The sequence below is a fragment of the Phaethon aethereus genome (genome assembly GCF_964289735.1).
Source record: "Phaethon aethereus genome assembly, chromosome: 21".
Taxonomy (NCBI): Eukaryota; Metazoa; Chordata; class Aves; order Phaethontiformes; family Phaethontidae; genus Phaethon; species Phaethon aethereus.
Genome location: NC_138597.1, coordinates 4,791,323 through 4,813,768, shown reverse-complemented (window position 1 = coordinate 4,813,768; position 22,446 = coordinate 4,791,323). Strand labels below are relative to the sequence as shown.

Here is a 22,446-nt window from a genome sequence, read left to right as displayed (position 1 = left end):
CTTTGCAATTCCAAGTCTGAACTTTGATCAGGAACAACCAAAATCATCTGGACTTGGAATAATATTAACATGATTCCCAAGGTTTTCTGGTTGGATAATTTATGCTATAGTTTTCACCAGCAGGAAAACACAATTACTAAGTGTAAACAAAGGCTTAATACACCAACAGTCCAAGTTACTGTACAAGGGGCTACAGGGAATGAGCAGGAGTGCATTTAAGAGAAATGGTATCAGCTATGCCCCAAACCCTCCCACTGCCAAAATAGAAAAACCAAACAGCTAAAAAAACCCAAAACACCTATCTATGTAGACTGGTAGCCAAGGTGCACAGGTACACAGGTCTCAGGCTTTCCAGCTTCAGTTACCAATGTAACCATCAATCAACTACGCGAATAATCCACTCTGACGGCAGTATGAACATCACTGTAATACAGGCAGCCTCACTGTAATTAATAGGAGCTGTGGCAACACACCACAGCAACAGCAGACTAATTTGCCCACCATCCAAGTAGTGTTTTTTCCCAATAACTTAAAAGCTCTTATGCCAAGACTTAAAGAAGGAAAGGAGAGGGGGGAAAAAAAAAAGAAAAAGAAAAAAAAAAAGTAAAAAACCCCCACCCAAACAACTATATTGCACAGGGCAGCTGAACCTCTGCAGAGGTTCCTAAAGCCTTTACAATTTCTCACAAGCCTGTCTGTTCTTTCTGCAAAAATAAAGGAGCTTGAAGAAAGGAAAGAAAAACTGAAGAAATAACAGAGCGGGGCATGAGGGACCATGGCAGTCACGGCCAATGACACTGTATTACTGAAACACCTACACTAGATAACTGTGCCCGTGCTCCTGCTGCAGTAGTATGAGACTTGTAGTATTTCATGCTTCATGATTATTTTTACTATAGCATGTTTTAAACCCCAATCCCTGTTTTCACTACCACAAATGACATAATTACATAATTCCAATATATTTACAAAATATTAAAAAGTCTGTTAATCTTCTACATATTAACCTCATTTCTGCCACTTTACACATGCACTAATTTGGGGAAAAAAAATAAAAGAAATCAACAGGCTGAAATGAGCAGCTTTACCCTTTGTCAACAAGCAATCTTTGCATCTTTTAGAAAGAAAAAAAAGGGAACAAAGCCAAGTTTGTTTCACTGAGCAAAAAAAGACAGTTCAGAAATTCATGTGCAATGGCTACAGATCTGTAGAGTCACTTAGCTGAGATGACATGAAGAAAAAAGTGCAAGGTGGTTCCTCACATAGCATAAAAAAAAAATCCAGTCACTGAGGCATGGCTGAAGAAAAAGAGGTGCTAACTACAATTCTAGAAACAGCATCAGGAACTAGCGGACATAACACAAACACTGGGATGTGTGTGGGTTGAATCTACTGGCCGGAATGAATTTTTTTTTTTTTTTTTTTTTTTAAACACCATGATTCCTTGGTAACAATGGAGTGTGTGACAGTGGAGTCTTCTGGAGCAGAAACATAAAGACAAAGGGAACAGCTAGAATCAATAGCTGAGGGTAGAGTCATCCCATTCCAGCTGTTGCTGTCTATTAACATTCTGTTGGTCCTCCTCCTGCTCTCCCTCCTCCTCCTCGCTGCTTTCAGACTCTGCACTAGTGATGTCATCTTCTTCTCCATCTTCACTTTCTTCTTCCTCTTCCTCCTCTTCCTCTTCACTGCTGTGTTGATCCTCGTAAGTCTGTTAAGACAGAAATTAGTTGTTGACACCATACTGGCCAAAATTCTTTTTATTCTTTTGACTTCAGGCACCAGGCACTATATTGAGAAAGAGCTGTTACAGATTCCTTACTGTTTTCTGAAGTTCAGCACTAATTGGGCAACCTGAAAAGAAAAAGGAAGTAGAGCTCTTTAAAATAGCTTTGTAACGCTGCTATCTATCCTGTCCCTCTGAACAAACTTAATTCTGAAGTACGACCCAGTACTTCAAATTCTACCGCAAAAGGATCTTTCAGTAGGGTCACACAAAGAGCATTAAGGTTGCACATCTTCCTTGTTCCCGATTTTCTAAAAATTCAGACATCAACCACAGGAAAAGGAAACATCATTAACACAGATATTTCGACAATAAATTCTTGCAACTTCAGAAAAAGCAAACCATGGTTAATGTAACGTGCAGCATGATAAACGCTAGTGCTGGACACTGACCTGTAAAATCCAATTATGTATCGTGAAGCTATAACCCATGCAAGATGCCAAACGTAACTGCTCTTTGGCATTTGTCACTTTGGCGCATTTGTTAAAAATTCACAGTTAATGTCTCTACTCTGTGTTCAGTGGTTGGTTTTGCTCTACTACCCTGTCTATGTACCATCATATCCATTACAGCTGGAAAAGGGCTTTTTTTTTTTTTTTTTTTTTTAAGGACTGAGACACCAGCTTTACCTCCATGGGGTTCACAGTGATGGTCAAAGCAGAGTCATCCCAGTCCATCTCATTTTCCTTTCCGGTGTCCTGGTCGCGCATCGTTCTCTGATGTGCAGCTCGGATTCTGAACACTCCCAGAATAATCATGAAAACCAGGAAACTAACACAAACTACAATCACAACAGTGGCTGTACTGGGAACAACTGCAACAGGAAAATAAAAGGAGTTTCTTAGATACTGCCTATAAGTAACTCGTACGCAATGCTAATAACTAGTCCTCTGTTCCCATCACCTGCAAGAGGGAAATGGCATTATACAAATATTATATGTAGTTACACAGCGGCAGTTTGTCTAAGACCACTTAAAAAAGCCAATTGGAGAGTAAGAACTAAAACTTAGTTCCTTAAGTACATCAATCTGAAGGACTGACAACACATGGAAGGCAGATTCTACCACACACAGACTCCTTTCTAAAGTGCCCGTTTTTCTTCCTCTCACATCCTACACCCATGCCAAATAAATATAATTAAAACAGAAAGGACAGATACCACGACTCGTCAGAGTAACACTGCAGTTCTTTCCTCCTTCCCTTCAGAAGAAATACCGTCCCAGTTCCTCGCAGTCCTTTATCTAGGTCTCAGAGGTGTCTCCAAGACTAGTATGCCTCCCACTTTCCAATGTACACACACCAACAGAAAGCTCTCCTGCTGTCGGGAAAAGATATTTCATAGATCTGTAGTAATCCACTCCCCCATGCTTGGGCAACAGCAGAGTAGCTGCTTAAATTTTAAAACCAGTGTGTTGGACTAATGTCTGGGAAAAAAATTCTCTGCAGCAATAGGCCTCTGTGACAGTTAATACCAGAAAAAAACAGCTGAACTTCACTGACTGAGAATTCTTACCTGAAAATGGATGAGGGTTAGCTAAGTTGTGACCAGAGAGATCAACAAATGTATGATGCACTGGATGAACAAATTGTGGTTGTGCAGCTATGTGATTAGCGTGTTCAACTGGGTTAGCTGTGTGGATAACGTTCACCTACGAACAAAAAGAAAATGTTAAAACTCCAGAAATGGTACAGTTTACTGGAAAAGAACAGAAATGAAAGGAAAAGAAAAATTCATTTCCCAGAGCAGGAAACCACCTCAGTTTCGCAGCTCGCAAATCTGTTTTGGTTAGCCTGGCAAGTTTGTGTACAGACACCAGTATTTCAGAATAAAACAGATAAAGCCAGCTTATTACCAAATTTGCTAGCCAGCCATTTTAATCCCAAAATAACAATTTCTACAAAGATATATAACACATTAATTACATTTTCTTCATTCGCATCTCTTCTTATTCTGCTACGTATCTTCAGCTAACAGCAAAAGAAAAAAATCCTTATTACAGTCAAAGGGTTAAGAAAAAATATTCTTTAAAATTTTACCCACACTTAGCGTAACTGGCTTTTAGTACAACTGCAAGCTCATCATTTGCACAGCAAATACCATGTTTCTGTGCCAAACAAGCAGAGCTAAATATACCCCTCCTGTGGTGGAACACTGTGAGACAGGGTACCTGACCAGCTGCACAACAGGAAGAGAGCACGTTTACTACAGAACAAGAAAAACATTTGCAGTTCAACAGTTTGGTAAGATTCCAACTTGACCTCACAGAATTTCCTCAGGAAACAAAACCACGTTGCTTAATAAAAACATTTCTACTCTGCAACACAAGAGGCTCCCCAGTCCACCGTAACCACCCAGCTAGCGGTAAATACAATTAACTTCACTGTCATCCCTTTGGTCAACTTTAAAATGTAGAAATTCAAGCTCATAGCTGAAAGATGCAGAGATATGTGACAGTTCCTCTCAATATAAATAACTTCACATTTTATGTGAATCTTTATGTTATCTTCTGCTGTACTTCCATATATTTGATATAAGAGTACTAAGTAATAAAGAACCTGTATTCTACTGCAAAGGAAATGCAATTTTATTTTGTCCGTGCTCTTACATAAGCTCTCAGTATCAGTGTTTTAAGCGTCACACAAGCAAAACAGTAAAGGGCCCAGCACGTTCATTTGCAGACTCCTAGCAGTTATACATGAAGGCCACTCAAGTCTCTGGTAGCACTACTCTGACCCTATTTGCTAGTTTTTTGCTAAATTAATATGCTGTCTTTCCAATTCAACCTTTTTGCCTTCACACTTCCACTAGCCATACTATTTCTTTTACAGCACAACAGTTTCACCTCTGTTTAGGCTGCCTTATTTAAAGCTGAAATGTAGGATTAAGAACTGTATATTTATATTTATATATAAAATACAGCCTGAAATGCACATGTTTATTAATATTTATTTACAGGACAAAACCATAAATCAACAATTTATCAATTATCTATCAGTTGAGGCAACAAGTTCCATCCTCCCAGCCATCCATGCTCTAAAACTTCTCAAGAGTGACCAGATTAGCTTACATACCTCCACTTTAAACTCGTTGCTGACATAGCGTCCATTAAGCTCAGAACACACTAATTTGAACTTTCTGTCAAAGAGAGAAACAGTGTGCCAGTTTCTGTAGCGTATCAAATGCAAAACTTCTTCATAACTAGCCATAGTATCAACCCCTGGGGAGAGAAAGAAACAAGTAATACAATTACTTTGAAAAAGACTAGGCCAACCTCACTATACTTGACAAATATTACTCCCTTTCTTCAAATAAGTTTTCTTGGCTGACAGATTTTCCATTCGTAGGAAAAAAGATTAACACCATGAAGACAGAGACACATGTGGCTCCACTGAAATTCTGTGGATTGATTTTGAGATAAAATCCTAGACCCAGTTAGTCTTTAAAGGGATTTTGGAAGCCTTTATTTCAAATACGTAACATATTCTAAATATAAAATAGAAAGGAATGATGCATGCTCCTAGGCACTAGATACTCTGTGCAAAGAACAATCCTTTTCTGGGGCAAAGTGTACTTCACTTTCACACTCCAGAGGTAAGGTGCAATTTGGGACATAAGAAATGAAAGGAGGTTCTAGAATGACTTATTTTCTAAAATCACAGCTTTCCACAAAATAGTTGTAACACCTCTGAGCTTGAAATTCTTGTCAAAAACAAAGTATTTGGAGTAAGGTGTTACAAGTCATCTTTTTAGCACACCGTTCCTACGAAAAAAAAAAAAAAAAAGCAGTAGTAGTAACCCATACCTGTGATTATCATGCCCAGGTTGGAACTACTCATCTCAATGCCCTTCTGCTGTAATCGTGTCATGTCAATCTCCAAGCTTTCTTGTTCCTGATTTAGTTCCTCTCCTAGCACTGTCACCTCACACGTATCCAGGTTATGCATGATCTCTTCAGATACCAAAGACTCTTGTACTAAAAAGCAGAGAAAAAGCCAAAGAGGTAAGCAGAAACAAAGGTGAAGTAGTCAAGAGCCCAGGAGCTATAAAATGTCATGCGCAAACTCAACTCTTCTTCTAGAAGAAATATTAAGATCTGGGACTGAAGTAAAGAGAGCAAATATCCATGAAATAATGATTAAAAAAACCCAAAATACAAACAAGGGATATTTACATGAAGATAACGGCCTGGGCTTACCACTGTTTCTGGGTAAATTTTTGTTAGCCCACAGCAGAGTATCTACACCTTCTCACAAGAGATATACACCTTCTTTTCCCCTACTAGATTCTGTATTAAAAGAGAAATCCACATCTCTCTGCAAAAGGAAGATCCTCCAACGTGATCACTGAATGGGGTGAGGATAGGCAACAGTACTAAGCAGAAAAGGATGTTACCTGTAGGATCTTCATCTCCATCTCCCTCCGGCTCCACCTCCCGTGTAATGGTGCTTATTATGCGAAGCTCAGGAAAGAGGGAGACGCCCTCAGAACTCTCAAACTCTGAAGCGGAGCGGGCAAAATGGTTGATGCCACTAAGGCTGATTTTTGGTTCCTCTGGTTGCAGGACCATTACATAACCCTCCACAGAAGGGACGGAGACACAGGCCTCTTCATTGAAACATCTGTGAGATACACAAGCAGTTTTGCACAGTCAAGGAGGCTATTTGGGAAGGAGGCACAATTATGCAGAGTAATTGCTTTATAAATTTTTAAAAAGCTCTGTCTCAGACCCAAGAGTCTTGGATAAATTCATCAACTGAGTTGGAAAGTAAGAATTCCCCACCAGGGGAGCAATCTTACAATTAATTTTTACTTACAGTTAACATTTGGCCCCATTTTCTATGCTATGACTAACAGCCACAGATAACACCTTTAATCAAGGCTGTGATACTGGAGGCTTATTCACAGCATACCCTTGGAATAAGTTCCTCCCTATCTTACACACTCCTTACTACATTCTCAGGAAGAAAACAAGAGCGCTGTGTAGAAAACATTTGCCGCATTCAGACGTGTGACGGTTACATACAGCAAGACTCCTTTGTTTATCACAACTGGGACACGTGAACATCGTTCCAGGCTTCAGCATCACCATAGACAGACACATTATTTTGGCACTAGGACATACTTGACAACACTGGTGATTTTAAGCCTCCGAATCCCAGGTGTCGGGAACTGGCGGGAATTCAGGTAGGAAATGTGCTGCATGGCCTTATCCACGCGGTCAATATCGTCCCCTTCTAAGGTCAGTGCTGACTGACTTGGGTTCATGTGGATCTGAAACAACAGAAACAAAATTACGAGAGAATACCCAAACAGTTAGGTGATCTGGTAATTAAAACTGGAAGTTCAGCACTGCTTAGCCTGGTAAATGCTAGGATAATTACAGCTGTTTTCAAAGCAATAAGGCCATTATTTACTGGCCTTGTAGTACCCAGTCTAACTTCCCTATTCACTTCCTTATTCCAGTGGAATATATTTAGTCTTTTGCTCTTTCAGTAAAAATCTAGGCACTTACAGTTCTGATGTGAAGACTGTAGTAATATGGAAGAGACACAGCTAATAAAAAGGAGAAATTTAGCTCTGTTCACACAACCTTGCAATAAACAAAAGGCACGCAAGTTAGTCTCGTTCTACTAAGCTGCTTGTTAAGAATCTCCACCTTTTATTAGACAACCTGGTATAGCTGGTAAAACAGAGACTTACAAATATGAAATTTCTCTTCAAGACTTGAAAGAGTCTCTACTCTTTTTTCTTAAACTTGTATTCTTAAACGCCACCAAGACCATGTCTATACAAGAAAGATTCCCTAGTTCTCATGTAATTTTAATGCAAAATGTCACAATAGATGAGCTTGTTTTATTTGTGACACCCCTACTAACACTCTGCCATCAAAACTTGTAACTATTATCAACAAGGCAATATACGTGCTCCCCTTCATTCATATGCAACTTTACCTTCACGCCTTTGCCAACACCATCAGCCATTTGCAAATCCAGTCCCTCTTTGCAAGTATATAGGCAATCTATCACTTTCTTGTTTTCCAGTTTACCAGAACGAATCATCAAACCTGCCAGATTGCCTCGGAAAAACTGAGCCATGTGGAGATCACCACCTTCACAATGGGAGGAAAGAAAAATCTTTATGTTTTGATTCTTTTAGCTTTTTTTCTTTTTTAAAACAACAAATATGCCTTCTGGTATCACAAAGTATTACATACATGCGGGTTAGTTTTTATCCACTATCACACTCTGGGTGTTAACCTTGTGATTAAGGTCAAGCATAAAGAAAGAATTCAACAGTTCACCATGCATATGGCCTTCAAAGCAGATGTGGCCATCTTGAACTGTGAAACTAAGGCTAGCATTTCGATAACAAACATTTCAAAAGAAACGCCCATACAGCGAGGTGGTGTTCTTCAGAAGAGAAAGACAGAACCGACGAGATCAACGTGTTGAGGTAATGCCTGCTACTAGTCAGTTCTCTACAAAATGAGCAATGCCCGGCAGGATAGGAGACAACAGCAATCCCTCCTCTAGATGTTAGTTATCTTCATCTAAACTCATCATTACAGGCTCTCTTTACACTCAAAGGACAGAAAGAAAGTGATTCAGCACATTCTGAAAAAGGTGTCTTAAGAGTTAATTGCTCCCCTCTAAAGGGGCCACCTTCTCTGCATGGCCTCAAACGAGCAGTTTAAACCTCAGGTAACTCATTTTCAGATATCCAAGTTAAGTCCGATGAATTGCAACCCAGTAAGGCCCTTACTGCTTACATTTTTTGAAGATGGCATCACGATGATCACTTGGTCCATCTTACTAAATAATGGGGGCCACATAACACCACTTGGAAATTTGTATTTCAAGGTCATCACTTACTCAACTACTAGATTTTTAGAAAGATGTCTGAGCTTGTTTTAAAGATTCTAAGTGATAAAAGATCCCTGGCATAACTTGATAAAATTTCAGTAGTGAATTGTCTTGTTATAAATGATTTAATTTCCAGGTTAGGTTTGTACAGCTCCAGCCTCGAGCCCCTGGATTCTGTTACCTCCTTGCCAAATTAAAATGTGATGCACAGCTGGAAACCTCTCGTCAATTGTATCTAGACCATTCCCAGAATTCTTAAACTTTACAGAAAGAGTACATAACTTGAATACACTTTTAGAAACATACACTAATTTTAAGCGTTTCAACTCAAGACACAAAATCCACTGAACTATCACTAAACATATCTAAGAAAATAAACCCCTGGAGTCAACCTGAAATAGCTGGTAGCCAAAGCTTTTTATGCCCATTCGCTGTAATCAGAACTTTATATAATTTTCTGATCAAATGAGTATCTACTGTAAATTACACGTCTGTCTGAGTTACATAGGGGCAACCTGATCTAAATATGAAATCGGTCTTGCTTTGAGTGGGGCGCAGAGCTACCCGATTGCCAGAGGTCCTTCTCAACCTAGTGAATAGTTCTGTGATACACACATACCTAGATACATGTATTTATATAGGATGAGGTGCATTTATGTTTTAACAGACCTGAATGAAAGAAATTACAGCTGATGTTTTACATCGGCAACTTATTTTACACCACTTCACTGCAATCACAATGGTTGCAGATTTGTACATGGATGTTCATTTGGGTGCAACGACAAAAAAAAAAAAAAAAAAAAAAGGAAGCAAAAAAAAAAACACCAGCTGATGAAGCTCTGGAAATAGAAGCACAATGAAGAAACAAGCCTAGGAGAGGATTATGTGAAGGTCAATGGCCCAAATGCAATGCCTGCATTTCATGCTGTGTGTGAGATGAAGCAAATGTCTTGGCTTAAAAATGAAATAAAACAGTAGGGAAAAAACTCCAGCAACCTGCAGAGGTCTCAGGCACAGTTTCATTGTCATTTTCATTTCCTGTATATTCTGTAGAAAAGCAAGACAAAGAATAGGGACAATAGGGAAAGGACCAAGTAGTTACAATTTGACAAACTCTCTTATCACAGAAAATACACAGCAGCACTTCCCCCAAAAAAGTCTGCTTATACTCGACCCAGCTTCTCAAGGATTATGAGTTCTTTGAAACACCAATAGCTGCAATGCAGGGAAGAAGCATTACTATGTTGTTACAAGAACATAACATTCATGACAAGACAACCTGGAGAGCCCCACACGCAAGCTGGAGAACACTTTAACCACAGATACCCAGTCTCACACAAACCACTATTAGTAATTAGATACAGGTCTATCAACTGCCTCAATTTATTTTCTCCTCTCCCAGCTACTAAAGGGGAAATTAAGGTGAGATCCAGCCTGTATCAGCACATCACCAAAAGGTATTAAATGCTGATCAAAAGGAGCCATTACTGACACAGATTTTTTTATCATAATAATAGTATCATATGTATTAAGCAGTCAATTTATCAGATGGAAGCCTCCTGGGGGGGGAACGACCAAAAACAAAAAACTGCTTTTAATCTTTTAAAAGAAATGTTAAAAGAACTTTTGAAAAGCATAAAATCTCTCTCTCCTTAGAGTTGAGCTGTATATATCACTTAGAGCAACCTCATTTATTTTAAAATCTTGGTAAGACAAAAAGGATGGCCCAAAGCACTTCACTCCTTAGGCGTACTTTTTTTTCCCCCCTGTGTTCTAATCTGCTAAAAATCAGGTTTTTGGTGGAATTTTTAAAGGTAGCGCCTCAAATCCTTGTATTCCAGACTTTTAATATTGCTATTTCAGTCCGCTGTCATTAAAAAGAAAATTTGTGTCAGGAGAAATTAAAGAATCATGTAACGGTGCCAATACGAAAGCACAGGAGGTTTTAAACTAAATGTATATGCTTTTGTTAGGATGCAGAACATATACGGAAGCCATTATACAATCCATACACTTAGCTGGAACGGAGTTTCCAAGCTCCGGTTTCTTGAAAACCAGCCACTATAGCTTCCCTTTGAGCTAGAAGAGATAGTTGGAAAGTCATGAACAGAATGAGATGAATTGTGGAGAAAATAATTAATTGACTCGAAGGGAAAACAGAATGAATTTAGCACTGAAATAACATTAATAGTGAAAGACAGCGAACTTGTCACAAAACAGGAAATTTGATGGAGAGGATATTTTGATAATTGAACCTTCATTCACACTTCAAAGCTTTAAAACTCAAAGAGAAAAGAGACATTATAAGACAGAAGACTGAACCTGATTAAAATGTCTCAAAGCTTTCCATTTGTCATTCATTGACAAGCTACTTCTATGCATTATTACAGACTGCAACTACAGTCTATATTCTGAACTACAATAATACATGAATGACTTAACACTGGTTTATGTCTGACCAAAAAGATCAACTTTGTGCCAGCTAGGGTGTAATTTAATCTGCAGGCAAACTTTCAGTTCAGGCCTGTGAAGCAAGGGCTTTGTTACAAAGATCACTGGTCACCAGCCTCCATGTTTACATGTGTTCTTCTTTTTCTCAAGCTTTGAAGAGTAAGTTTCATAAGTATTAAAGCACATGAATCAGCTTTTTACAGCTTGCAGAATACTGTGTTTTAAGCTACAGTCTGCACACAATAAAGCAGATGCTTTCTAAGTTTATTTTTACAGGCAGAAATGGTAGAATATCCATGAGACAGCACCACTGTGTTGCTTCGCTGAACTGTCTGCTGGTCATGCTTTTATTTATGAAAACACTTTTTCTACAATATGCTTTTCAAAGTACTTGGAATTAAGTGTTCTGTTTAGTAATCTAAGTATATGATGTACTCTTACAACTATTATTAAGAATAAGCTATCTATATTCCCATGTTTACCACAAAAATCACTTTGATGGAATGCTGCTTGGTAGGTAGCTTCGTATTTCATATGCACCTGGGACCAACGAACAAAAAAACTCATGGGAAAAATGACTAAAAAATGGAATACGTGATACTAGCTAGGAGCAAAAATAAAGCAAAGAACAAAACAATCTACCTTTCATGAACTAAAAAGGTCTGCTATGTACTTCTAGGCTAACCACAAAGATCTCATTTAAAAAGAAGAGTTAATAAAAAGTATTAACAATTGTAAATAGTTACCTTGCCAACACGCTCCAACTACGAGCTGCGTTTCTATCTTTGAAGGATGAAGTGGGTAATCTTCAGTCACTGGGAAAGGATCATATGACACACCGTCTACATAAAGAGTTACCACAGGAAATTCAACACTGAGGACGTAATGATGCCACTCTCTGTCACACACCTGAGTAAAGAAAGTTTTAAAAATTCTACTTTTAATTTTTTTTTAATTACAATTGAATAACTGACCTGATGCACATTGTGCGTATATATATATCTCTCAGACATACTGACAACCTATACGCCTGTACAGACATACTTTATGTTTCAAACACATGACACGCATCTGAAAAAAAGCAAAACCACCGTCAAATGTTTAGAAATAGGGTTTTTTTTTTTCTATTGCCAACATAGGAAGCTGCATCTATTTCCATCCCTTTCATTTTTATAACATCCAATAGCAGCATATTTACATTTAAAAATACATACGTACGTGCAAGCACATTCTGAAACACTGTTATAATACAGCATTACTTGACAAAGGACCCATATTTGCTGAAAGGGACTGCTTAGCGAAAAACATGACCATTGTGAATATAAAAACATCTTCCACAACAGAATTATTTATAGTGGAAGCTGATTACTTTTTGGAAAGTAACAATCTTCCCATAAAGACATATATGGGCATTCTACCATTAAAAAAGTATACATTGCCCAGCACAGAAAACAGGAGATACTGGCAAATCGGCCCTGTAATAGTAACCTAAAGCAACTAAAAGTACCTTTGTAAATTTAGAGATATACAGGGTTATTTTATCACTCAGTGCCACAGGGCTGCAAAAGCACAAAAAAATATTTAGTCCCTTCTGTCTCATTCTTCATGACCATAACATCATTAATTCACAGAAATAAGTACTGCAGATCGAAGTAATGATTAGTTATTACAACCGTCACTTTCAACTCTAGAATAATTAAGAGCACACAGCTGAAAGAACACAGACAAGTCCTCTCTCTAAACACGAAGCAGAAACTACCTGCATCCCTCAGAGGCCTATTAACTCTATTTGTGTGGAGTAAAACCTAATTAAGAAAACTGATTTGTAGCTACTGCTTGCAATGTGCAGAAAGTCACAAATTTTATTTCAGTGTGAAAAGGGATTAAGAAGGTAAGCTCTTTTGTTACCCTATTAACATTTTGATCTGCAAAAATGTCACATGCTCAGAGCATCTTTCAGCTTTGATATGACTTCACTCATAAACATTACTTTCAATGGTGACTGTTAAATCTGGATCAGTATTTTTAATTTGTATTTTCACGTATAAATCCACATTTTCCTACCTTTCAGGACAATGACTTGTACTTTATTTCATGAGTATCCCACTGGGTGTAATAAAGCCACTAAAGCAGTATTTGATATTCAAGATGATAAGCTATAGCTGAATCGATCTCTGACAGTTGATCACAAATAAAATAGTGTTGTTGGCTTCTATAAAACATGACAACAGGAGTCTGGAGTTGCAAAAAGTAGTTAGTAATAATTATACTATCAGGGAGTTTAGTCTCCAATGGTTTTCACTGCATTCTAACATCCTACTGACTGTCTTTCCAAACTTACTTGATTTAGTTTCCAGTGAAATTCAGCAGGTTTGTATGTTCTTCCCTCTGAAGGATCTTGGCGAAAGAGGAAAACAAGTCGGCAGTTGTGTACATAGAGTGTGTAGTGGTGCCGGTTCATATCTGCACAAGAGTTTTAAGTAACATTATTATTTTCTGTAAATCTTAAGAACACCACAAAGTTCACCTGTTCTGTGATTTCATACATAAATCCCCAAGTAACTGATAGGAAGAAACAAATGTAGAAGTAAATCAGGCACGTTAAAAGCAATGCAAAAAATTTGTAACAGTAGTTAGGGCAAACATTCTTGAAGAACCCATGAGTAATACACTGTACAATAAATAGATGTGTGTATCTCCAAATCCAATCTAAACCAAGGCACAGGACTGAAGACTCACAGAGATAAATCTGTCAGCAGCAGAAAAAGAGCTCTATTTGCAAACAGAAGAGCTTTTTTGTTACAAATGAGTAGCTTCTACTGCATTTAATTACTGTTTTGGAACATGATGGTAGGTGGCCATGCTCTCCTAAGAGAAAACTGTATCGTTGTACCTCTAAAGGATTTATCATTTAATATAAATACAAAGGTGAGATGCTAGAGAAACAGGTAAGAGTAAGGAAAAAACATTGTAGCTACATCATCCACTCCATGGCATGGGTGAGTTGAGAAAGGAGGGAATGAAAAAATACCGCATCATGTCAATTTTTCAGCTTGACAGCATTAAACCCGACTGTATTGTTTCAGTGCAATATATTCAAAATCGCCTCCCTCCAACAAACCTAGTTCCAGTCTTTCAATACTGCATAATATACCATTGAAATGAAGGCAAATTAGATTTATGCTACCAGAAACTACCTGCCGCAAAAATTATATGGTTAGGTCAAACCAAGGAATAAAAAAGAAGAACTTGTTTTGAAGGCCTGCTTCACATGTACTTGAAAACAGGGAAAACTCTATTTAAATGTCCCTTTTTTCTCCAATTCACTTACTGCCATGAATCTAAAGTTCTGTGTTTTGATTAGCAGGAGGTAGGGAGAAGAGTAGAGTATTTGTACCTGGTTCTGAATGACAGTCACTTTTCTCCTATTCAAAGAAATCCTTTTACAATACTACAAATACTGTTAAATCTTTCTTATTTTCAAATAAAATTTAAAATATATTCAGCATAGTTCCCTTTGAAAAGCCCAGCAGCTTTTTAAATAAAGCATCTTTCTAATACACTGAACAAATCCACTGCTCCAGCTAACAAAGACAAGAATTCTTTTACCCCCATTAGACAGCAATTATGGAAACAGGGTTATCAGATTTCCTTGTTATTAATAGCATCTTCAAAACAATTGTGTCTGCAGCATTCACAGAGACTGAAATTATGCACATGGTGAAAAAAACTTCATCACTGGAGAAAAGAGAAATTATGTCCTCCTAGGAAAAAAAAGATACAGTAGCAAATGCTGTCACTAAACCCGATATATGCATCTTAATGATTTTAGGCAGCATCAAGAACAAGGCTATCTTTGGAGATGCAAAATTGAGACTGCATTGCCAGAATAAGTCATCTACCACGACAAAAAGAAATCCATAACGTAAGTTGAAATAGAATTAGAAAAACAAGTCTGCCTAATCTGAAACTAGACAACCTAAGGCCATGCCTATAGGTAAGCAGAATAAAGAGCGACTTTTACAGTCCATTTCACTTCCAAGAAAAACCTAATCTAGAGAAAAAACTTGAGGTTCTCACATATGCTGCCACAGCATATAAAAACATATAAGCAAAACCCAGCAATGAGACTGTTTATATTTGAAATATTGACAAACCTGTCTTGTCTGAATTGCACAGTATTGTCTCTTTCTCTTTGGTTCCAGGCCCATGTCTCATCCATACTGAAATCATGAAGGGTTCTTTTAGATTGACTGTGACAATGCCATCTGGAATCTTCACAGCTTGCGTGCCATTAAATTCAAAGACTTGGTCACTGTCATGACCGTTATCAGTAGGAAGTCCTATTGTCCAGTTAGCAGCACTACTTGGAGGGGGAAGTAGCTCAGCTGTGCCAGAAGAAGCACCTACAATAAAAAGGCTCAAATGAAAAAAAGGTAGAAACTAAAAAGATCACTGCTAGTTTCAAATCGAACTGTTTTTCTGAGAACTAGTTTTGCAGCACCAACTGTCAGGATTATGCACTACCATCAAACATGAAGCAACTCTCTGTTTAAATAATGTGGCACTAATAATAGACATCTAATATCACACTGACTTCCATAAATTTAACTTCTGGGCAGACAACTAAAATCCTTTTGCTTACTATCTCTACAGCTATAGAATCTTATTTTGTCTCTATCTCCGGAACTATTACATTAATACCACTTGCCCCTCAGGTCCATGAACATGATGCTTTTCTCTTGACACTATACTAGTTGTAAGACTAATATCCATCCACTTGAAGAGGGCTGCATAACCATCCCCTCCCAGATCACTGTCTATTAATATCAGAGTCAGGAGCAATGATAGCCAGCAGGTACTCAGCTTGGTGTTTTTTCCCCACTTCAAGCCTAAATCATTAATGTCAGTGACCTTGTCAGGGAATAACTTAAGAATTGCCTGGGTCTCTAGGGTTACACCGTATTCACACTTTCAACTAACTACAACTGAAGTTGAAGACATAAATCATCAGTGATAATTTGTCCTGTAATCTCAATTCTTCCATACTAGCTACAAAGGACTCATAAACTCTTCCTAAGACCTTTAACTGCAGCATACGTGGATGCCAAGGTGCCCTTTATTCCTAGGGCAGGCACAGCATTAATTTAACTGATGCAAGTAAACTGTTTTTTCCAAACCACACTTTCTTGATTTTCTCATCTACTTTTTCACTGTGTGTTTCTTATCTTGCACCCTTTACACCCATCATGCCTCAGAAAAACAGAGAGGTTTTAATGGCTATAACCTTCTGCATATATAACATTCTTTCAGCTTTTGAACATGAATCTCATGTGAGGGAAATCATTAGTCATTATTTATAAGCTAGTAGAGAGGCAGAAGAAAGAGATTCTTTACTACATTTGAGAATTACTTGGAAAGTCACCTTCAGCCAATTTTATATTTTTTATTGCCTGCTAGGAAAAAAGTTCGAGGAAACTACATGCAAATGAAGACCATACCTACTCACTGATTATCTAAAATAATATTCAAAGAAAAACTAATAAGCAAGAGACATCACTTTATTTTAAGAAAAGCATTCTTACCACAGAGTCTGTGAAGCGACTTCTCAGAGTAGGTGTCTCTATCACAGCCTTTACCAATATGGTTGGTTTCTAGTTCAATCGTTGCTTGAATTGAGGTTATTGGCTCATCACATGTCTCCAAATGCATACCGGGAAAGAGAGCTAACGCACCAGTACCAGGCTCATATTCTATTCTTTTGCTCCAACCTGTGTATTTATCCAAACAAACAATATTAAAAACCTCTCATGTTTCACTGAAGGTACTGGCAAATGCTAAAAGCAGACAGCAAGGAGACTGAACTAACCTTGCCAGCCAGGCTTGCATGTAGGCTTAATGCTAATTTTAACCAACACATCCTCGGCAGCTCTCTTCTTCCCACAGTCATATGCCGTTACTGTCAGTTTATACTGATGTTCTTTACCATAGTTTAACTTTTCTGTGTTTTTTATATAACCTGACACACAAAAAAAGCAATAATCAGACATCAACGTCTACTCATGTCTCAGGGTCATTGCTGCATTAAATGCATCCAGGTACCACCTATGTACTTCATACAGGCACCAAGACTTTCATAGGGACACATGCAAGTGAATTAACCTTTCTTTGTCTTACCAGTGCCAGACATATGGCCCAGATCTCTAAAAATGACATAAATCCAGAGATAAGCAGACATACACAGAACTATCAGGCTCTTAATAGTATATTACTCAAAATGAAATGCTTCATAGGTGATAACTGATACATAAATTGTTTGGCACGTGCAAAGATTCTCTAACTTTGTTAAAATTTGCATACACAAGAAAATTATCCATTGGCAACATGGATCCCCCACAAACTCAAACTAAAGCCCACTAAAAACTGTTTCACTTTGCTTAATCAGCTTACTGATCATTATGCCATTTCCTTTTTGAAAAGTGATCAAATCACTGCACTTCAAAACCAATAACCATGATACTGTAATCTCCAGAGCCACATATGAGCATCTTAAATGTGAAAAGCACACACATGGAATCCCATTTTTGAAAGCTAATTAGAAAATAGTGTCCTAATACAGAATAGCAAACTACAGGGGAAAAAAAAAAACCCAACCACCATCTACTAAGAGATGGTTTAAAACCATAATACAGCTACCATATTTCCTTTATTTTGAAAAGCATTTTACAAGAAACAACACACATGCAACACACCATCTGCTCCTTACATCAGTAGATAGCACATGGTATTGGCATTGAAGGACATCTCACTTTTCGTTATCAATTCAAACTGCTGAAGTGAACACCTCCATTTAACTATGTTGTAGGAAAGGGTTAAACCAAGGTCGCTGCAGTTTTATGCTGACCCGTTTGAAGTCCTGTTCTTCGGGTAGCAAATTACAGTAATTCCCACTCCATCTCACATTGTATTCTTACCGTCTTTGTCAATAGCAAAAGGTACATCCGGAGTTACAATTTCGTAATTGCAAATCTGGCTGAACTGAGGTGAACAATCTGCATCCACTGCTTCCACTTTCAGGATGCTGTCATACCTCTTCCCTTCAATGGCTGTTGCCTTGTATGACTTCTCTTTGAACACAGGAGCATACTCATTAACATCATTCACCTGAATATGTACTGTTGCTCTGGAAAGAAAACGGAAAAGTCAGTTTCCTACGTATTGCAAAGCTCCTCTTCATGCAAGGAACCTGATAAAACAGCTCCCTCTTTTACAGATGAAGCTATCCTTCAGAATGTAAGCTCCTGGAAAGAAGTCACCAATGACTAATACAACTAACAATCTCAACTACCCTAACTAGGGCCGCAGCGTATGTTTTTTCCAGTGTGTTGCTATATAATTCAGTGTAGTTCTAGGTTATTGCCTACTATTGCTGTTTATTTGCAAATAAAATTCAAACCCTCGTATTGCTACTATTAAATTGTCGCCATTTTACAGAAATACAACAAAATACAGCTGTGACAAAATAGGCTTTTACTTCTGCTTAAACAGTACAATCCTTCTAGTTCTTTACTGCTGTCAGAATATTTGATATAAACACCCAATTCTTATTTCAGGTGAACAAGAACGACAGTTAAGACCAGTCTTAGAATAAGAGCTCAGTCAAGTGCATTTGATTACCTTTCTTTTGCTAATAAAGTACTGAGCTGTGTTAAGTCAGTAAAAAAGGGCTTATTTCTTGAATGTAGGAATGTGAGATCAGACAATTTAAATGGAAGAATCACACAAGTGGAAGATACACTAATACATCATATAGCTAGCTAGATAATCCTAAACTGACTGGATCTTGAATTCCATCCTTTCGTGCTTGTCATTGATTGCTGGAATAGGAAAACAATGCAGTTTTTGTCAATGACCAAAGAGAAAAGATGAGTAACGAAAAGTACCTGGAATGTAAACTAATAAAGAATACAATCGCTACAGTCCTTCCAGAAAGCAAATGCTTTCTAATGCTTATGCTAAAAAAAAAAAGTTTTTAAGGTTTTATTTTATCCTATGTGCTAAATACATGCCACAAGAAATGGCCTTCTGTACCAAACACACTTTATATTCCTGACCTAGAGCTAAACCCCCAAGATGGTTAAAAGCCACAAGAAACTCGTAACACAGCCATGGGCCAGGGAAATTTCAACAGTGGTTTGTAGGTGCAGGTCTTGGAAACCTATCATTCTGCTGTGGGAAAAGAAGAGTTGCAGAACATGCTGCTAGATCTGTACTGGTTCATTACATAGCAATGACTTTGGATAAGCATAATTTTTACTAGACCCATCAGAACAAAGTTTGTATCTCAATCAACCAGCACAGGTAGAAAAATACAGGTAAGTTCTACAGTGCGGAGAAGGAACAGTACATTATCAAACTGAACAAAGAATGTAATTCTAGCCAACCTAACAAAACATTTGTTGCTATCTTTCTCTTCGAAATCGCTCCTCAAAAGTCAAATTGAATATCAAATAGAGTTTAAGGGCATACCTATTTTCCGTAAGTGTAATCCTTAAGGAGATAACTTTCTACTACCTATTTGCAGCATACAGCTATAGAGTAACAAGGTTGTATTTGTCACCAAGATGACTGCTGCTAGTCTATTCCTCATCTTATTCATGCCCTTCTTTGCCTCATACAAACAGTAATCTTCCACATGCTCTGCAGATGTTTACACCAGGGTGGTAAGCAGTTATTCACTAGTGGATTTTCTAGAGAGCATTTTACATTGTGGTTTTTTCTTTAGATAAGGATTAGCTAAGGATTGCTTTGTTCCCACCCTTTAATCTAGGCAGAAATTAACCTCATGCTATTTATCTTGCTGGCTTTTGGTGAGGCTGTCTGGAAATGACAGCAACACGTATTCTCTTCCATTTTCTCAAGTTTAGTGTAATTGACTTTTTGAAACAGTTTTTTTTTTGTTTTAGAAACTGAATCCTGAAACGATGTCCAGGCTTGGTATCCCATGCAAACTCTTTATATCAACTCAAGCCAAATTCTAACTCTGTCAACAGTTTTCCTGCTTCTATCCCCACACTATTTTCTAATGTAAATTCAGAGGCATCAAGGGATAAAGCAGTATCACCTAGAACACAGCTAAAGAGACGTCAAAACAGTTCATTTCCATTTTGCTGCTATTTATATTACCATTATATGAAAGTCTACCGGTATTAACACTTGGTTTACATTTACGTTAAGTACACAGACCATAAATCACCATGAGCAGGAGACCGCCTGAAACCAAACTTCCCCTCAGCCCACCACCGATTTACTTACTTGTGGGATTTCTTTGCATTTGCTCCATCTGGTCCCTTTCCACAGTCGTAGGCCTGTATGGTGAATGTGTAGTCCTTCTGTAGTTCACAGTCAAGCTTTTCTTTAGAGCGTATTATTCCCTCACCAGTGGATTTATCCACTACCACTGCTTCAAAGGGAACATTTTGCCCGTGAATTTTAAATCCACAAATCTCACCTACAGATTCAAAGTAAGAGCGGTTAGAGATGGTCAAACTTACTGCACGTTTAAAAAAAAAAAAAATTACCAAATATTTTGCAGCCAAGGGTTTGTGAGGGTCTGTGGACAAAGCAAGAGCACTGTGCTTTAAAATGGGTGATTTCTGGGAACTTTAGTTAAAAGAAGCATACGTCTGCCTTCCAAGCAACTTGTTTGCATCCATTCATGCAGGAATACAAAAGAGAAAGAGAGAAATGTAGACAGGCATTTCACAGGAGTACTTGAGATAGCTCTAGGATAAGCGTAGATCTTATGAGAGCATACAGCCAAGGCCACGGGTAATATCTTCTATGCCAAGCTACCGGCAATAGCTGGGCAGCTTGTTTATTTTGACCAGAGCAAAAGGTTAAAATGCACAGTTACAAGTCAAGGAATGGAAAACTTTAAGTACAGGTTCAGCACTATAATTACAGAAATTCTGTCAACAGATCAAAGAACAAAGTCTTCCTGTGCAATGTACCTGGCTAAAATCAGGGAATCAAAATAAACTACTGAATGAGAAAGGTAGAAATACCAACTTCTCAGGCATCCATTTCAACAGCTATCTACTAACACAGACCAAATACGTTAGCCAAGGAAGCTCTCACATGGAACGATTTAGTAGGCTTTCTTCTCTATTAAAATACTTCCTCCTAACAAACTTGCAACAGAAGTCCCTAGTACATCATTTTAACACACATTTAAACCTGAGATTACAGTCCAAGACCTCTTGCTGGCACAGCTAGGCTAATCTGTCAGCATGTTATATGGAGTGAGCCTTGCACACCTAGCTGTGCTAACAAAAGCCACTCTATTAATAAACAGTTTGATCACCTACATTGTGTTTTTACCTGTATAACTTGTTACGTTTTGAAGGTGATTTTCTCACACCAACATAAAACACTATTTTGCTATTATAGTTGCAGTGGTATCATAGTACCAAGAAAGCACTCCTACTGTAAACATATCTAGAGGTATTAAAAAAAAAAAAAAAGCTGTTTTGATTCAGGTCTTAAAAGTACATACCGAAGGAAGTGTACTGCAGGGAAGGTGCTGAAATGCTTCGGCAGTTAAATATTACTTTACAAAGCATATGAAAAAACTTAAGATGTCCCAAAGAAGTATGCTATCAGCAAAAAGATCAGAAAACACTAATTTCCCCCAAAACAAATTCTTCAGTGTACGTACAATGTAAAATAATCCCAAATGGTTCAAATGGATGTCTGATTTACAGATATTTCTAACCAAGGGTTTGGTTACATAACAGTTTTTATCAATATATTTTAAAATAGAGAAAAAAACTGGGAGAATAAATGGGACAAAAGAGCATGACAGGATCTTCTGTTTAAGTGCTGATTCCCCATTTCATAACCAAAGTTAGTAAGTTAATATTCATAAAAGGGATAGAAAGAACCCTTTATCACCTTCTTTGGTGACTGTCACCTCAAAACTCTCTAAAGGGAGAAAAGATAAACCCAAGTCAGTAACAGGAAAGGTTGAAAGGGAGCAAATAAGGAAAAGGCAAAGATGCACACATTACACAGAAAAGCTTTGGAAAAATTGTATTTCAAAATTCCAGTGGTGATTTTCTGTAATTGTTACAGTTTTAGAGTTTTAGTTATGTTAAATATAATTTAATCTTTTAACTGCAGGTTGTCATTTGTAGAATTCTGAAGTATTAAATAAGAAAAGGCTTTTTTCCCTTTTCTTTTTTTTTTTGGTAATACCAACTGTTAAACAAAAGATATTTTCAAAACTCCATGTTGATGAAGAGCTATCCATGAAGTAGACTTTATCAGAATGTATTTATACT

The 22,446-nt window shown here is 37.7% G+C and overlaps 1 protein-coding gene across 1 annotated transcript in view; it reads right to left on the bottom strand.

The window, feature by feature from the left end:
• Positions 1-69: 69 nt before the first annotated feature.
• The window catches only part of CLSTN1 (calsyntenin 1), a 39,701-nt gene continuing 17,324 nt past the window's right edge, over positions 70-22,446 (bottom strand). The window contains 17 exon segments of the mRNA XM_082009421.1: positions 70-1,711; positions 2,416-2,600; positions 3,300-3,435; positions 4,859-5,004; positions 5,590-5,760; positions 6,180-6,406; positions 6,910-7,058; positions 7,739-7,896; positions 9,647-9,697; positions 11,848-12,010; positions 13,443-13,564; positions 15,259-15,507; positions 16,687-16,872; positions 16,971-17,120; positions 18,076-18,284; positions 20,417-20,612; positions 22,058-22,087. Coding sequence (XP_081865547.1) covers positions 1,517-1,711; positions 2,416-2,600; positions 3,300-3,435; positions 4,859-5,004; positions 5,590-5,760; positions 6,180-6,406; positions 6,910-7,058; positions 7,739-7,896; positions 9,647-9,697; positions 11,848-12,010; positions 13,443-13,564; positions 15,259-15,507; positions 16,687-16,872; positions 16,971-17,120; positions 18,076-18,284; positions 20,417-20,612; positions 22,058-22,087 — 2,723 coding nt within the window. The 3' untranslated portion in view covers positions 70-1,516.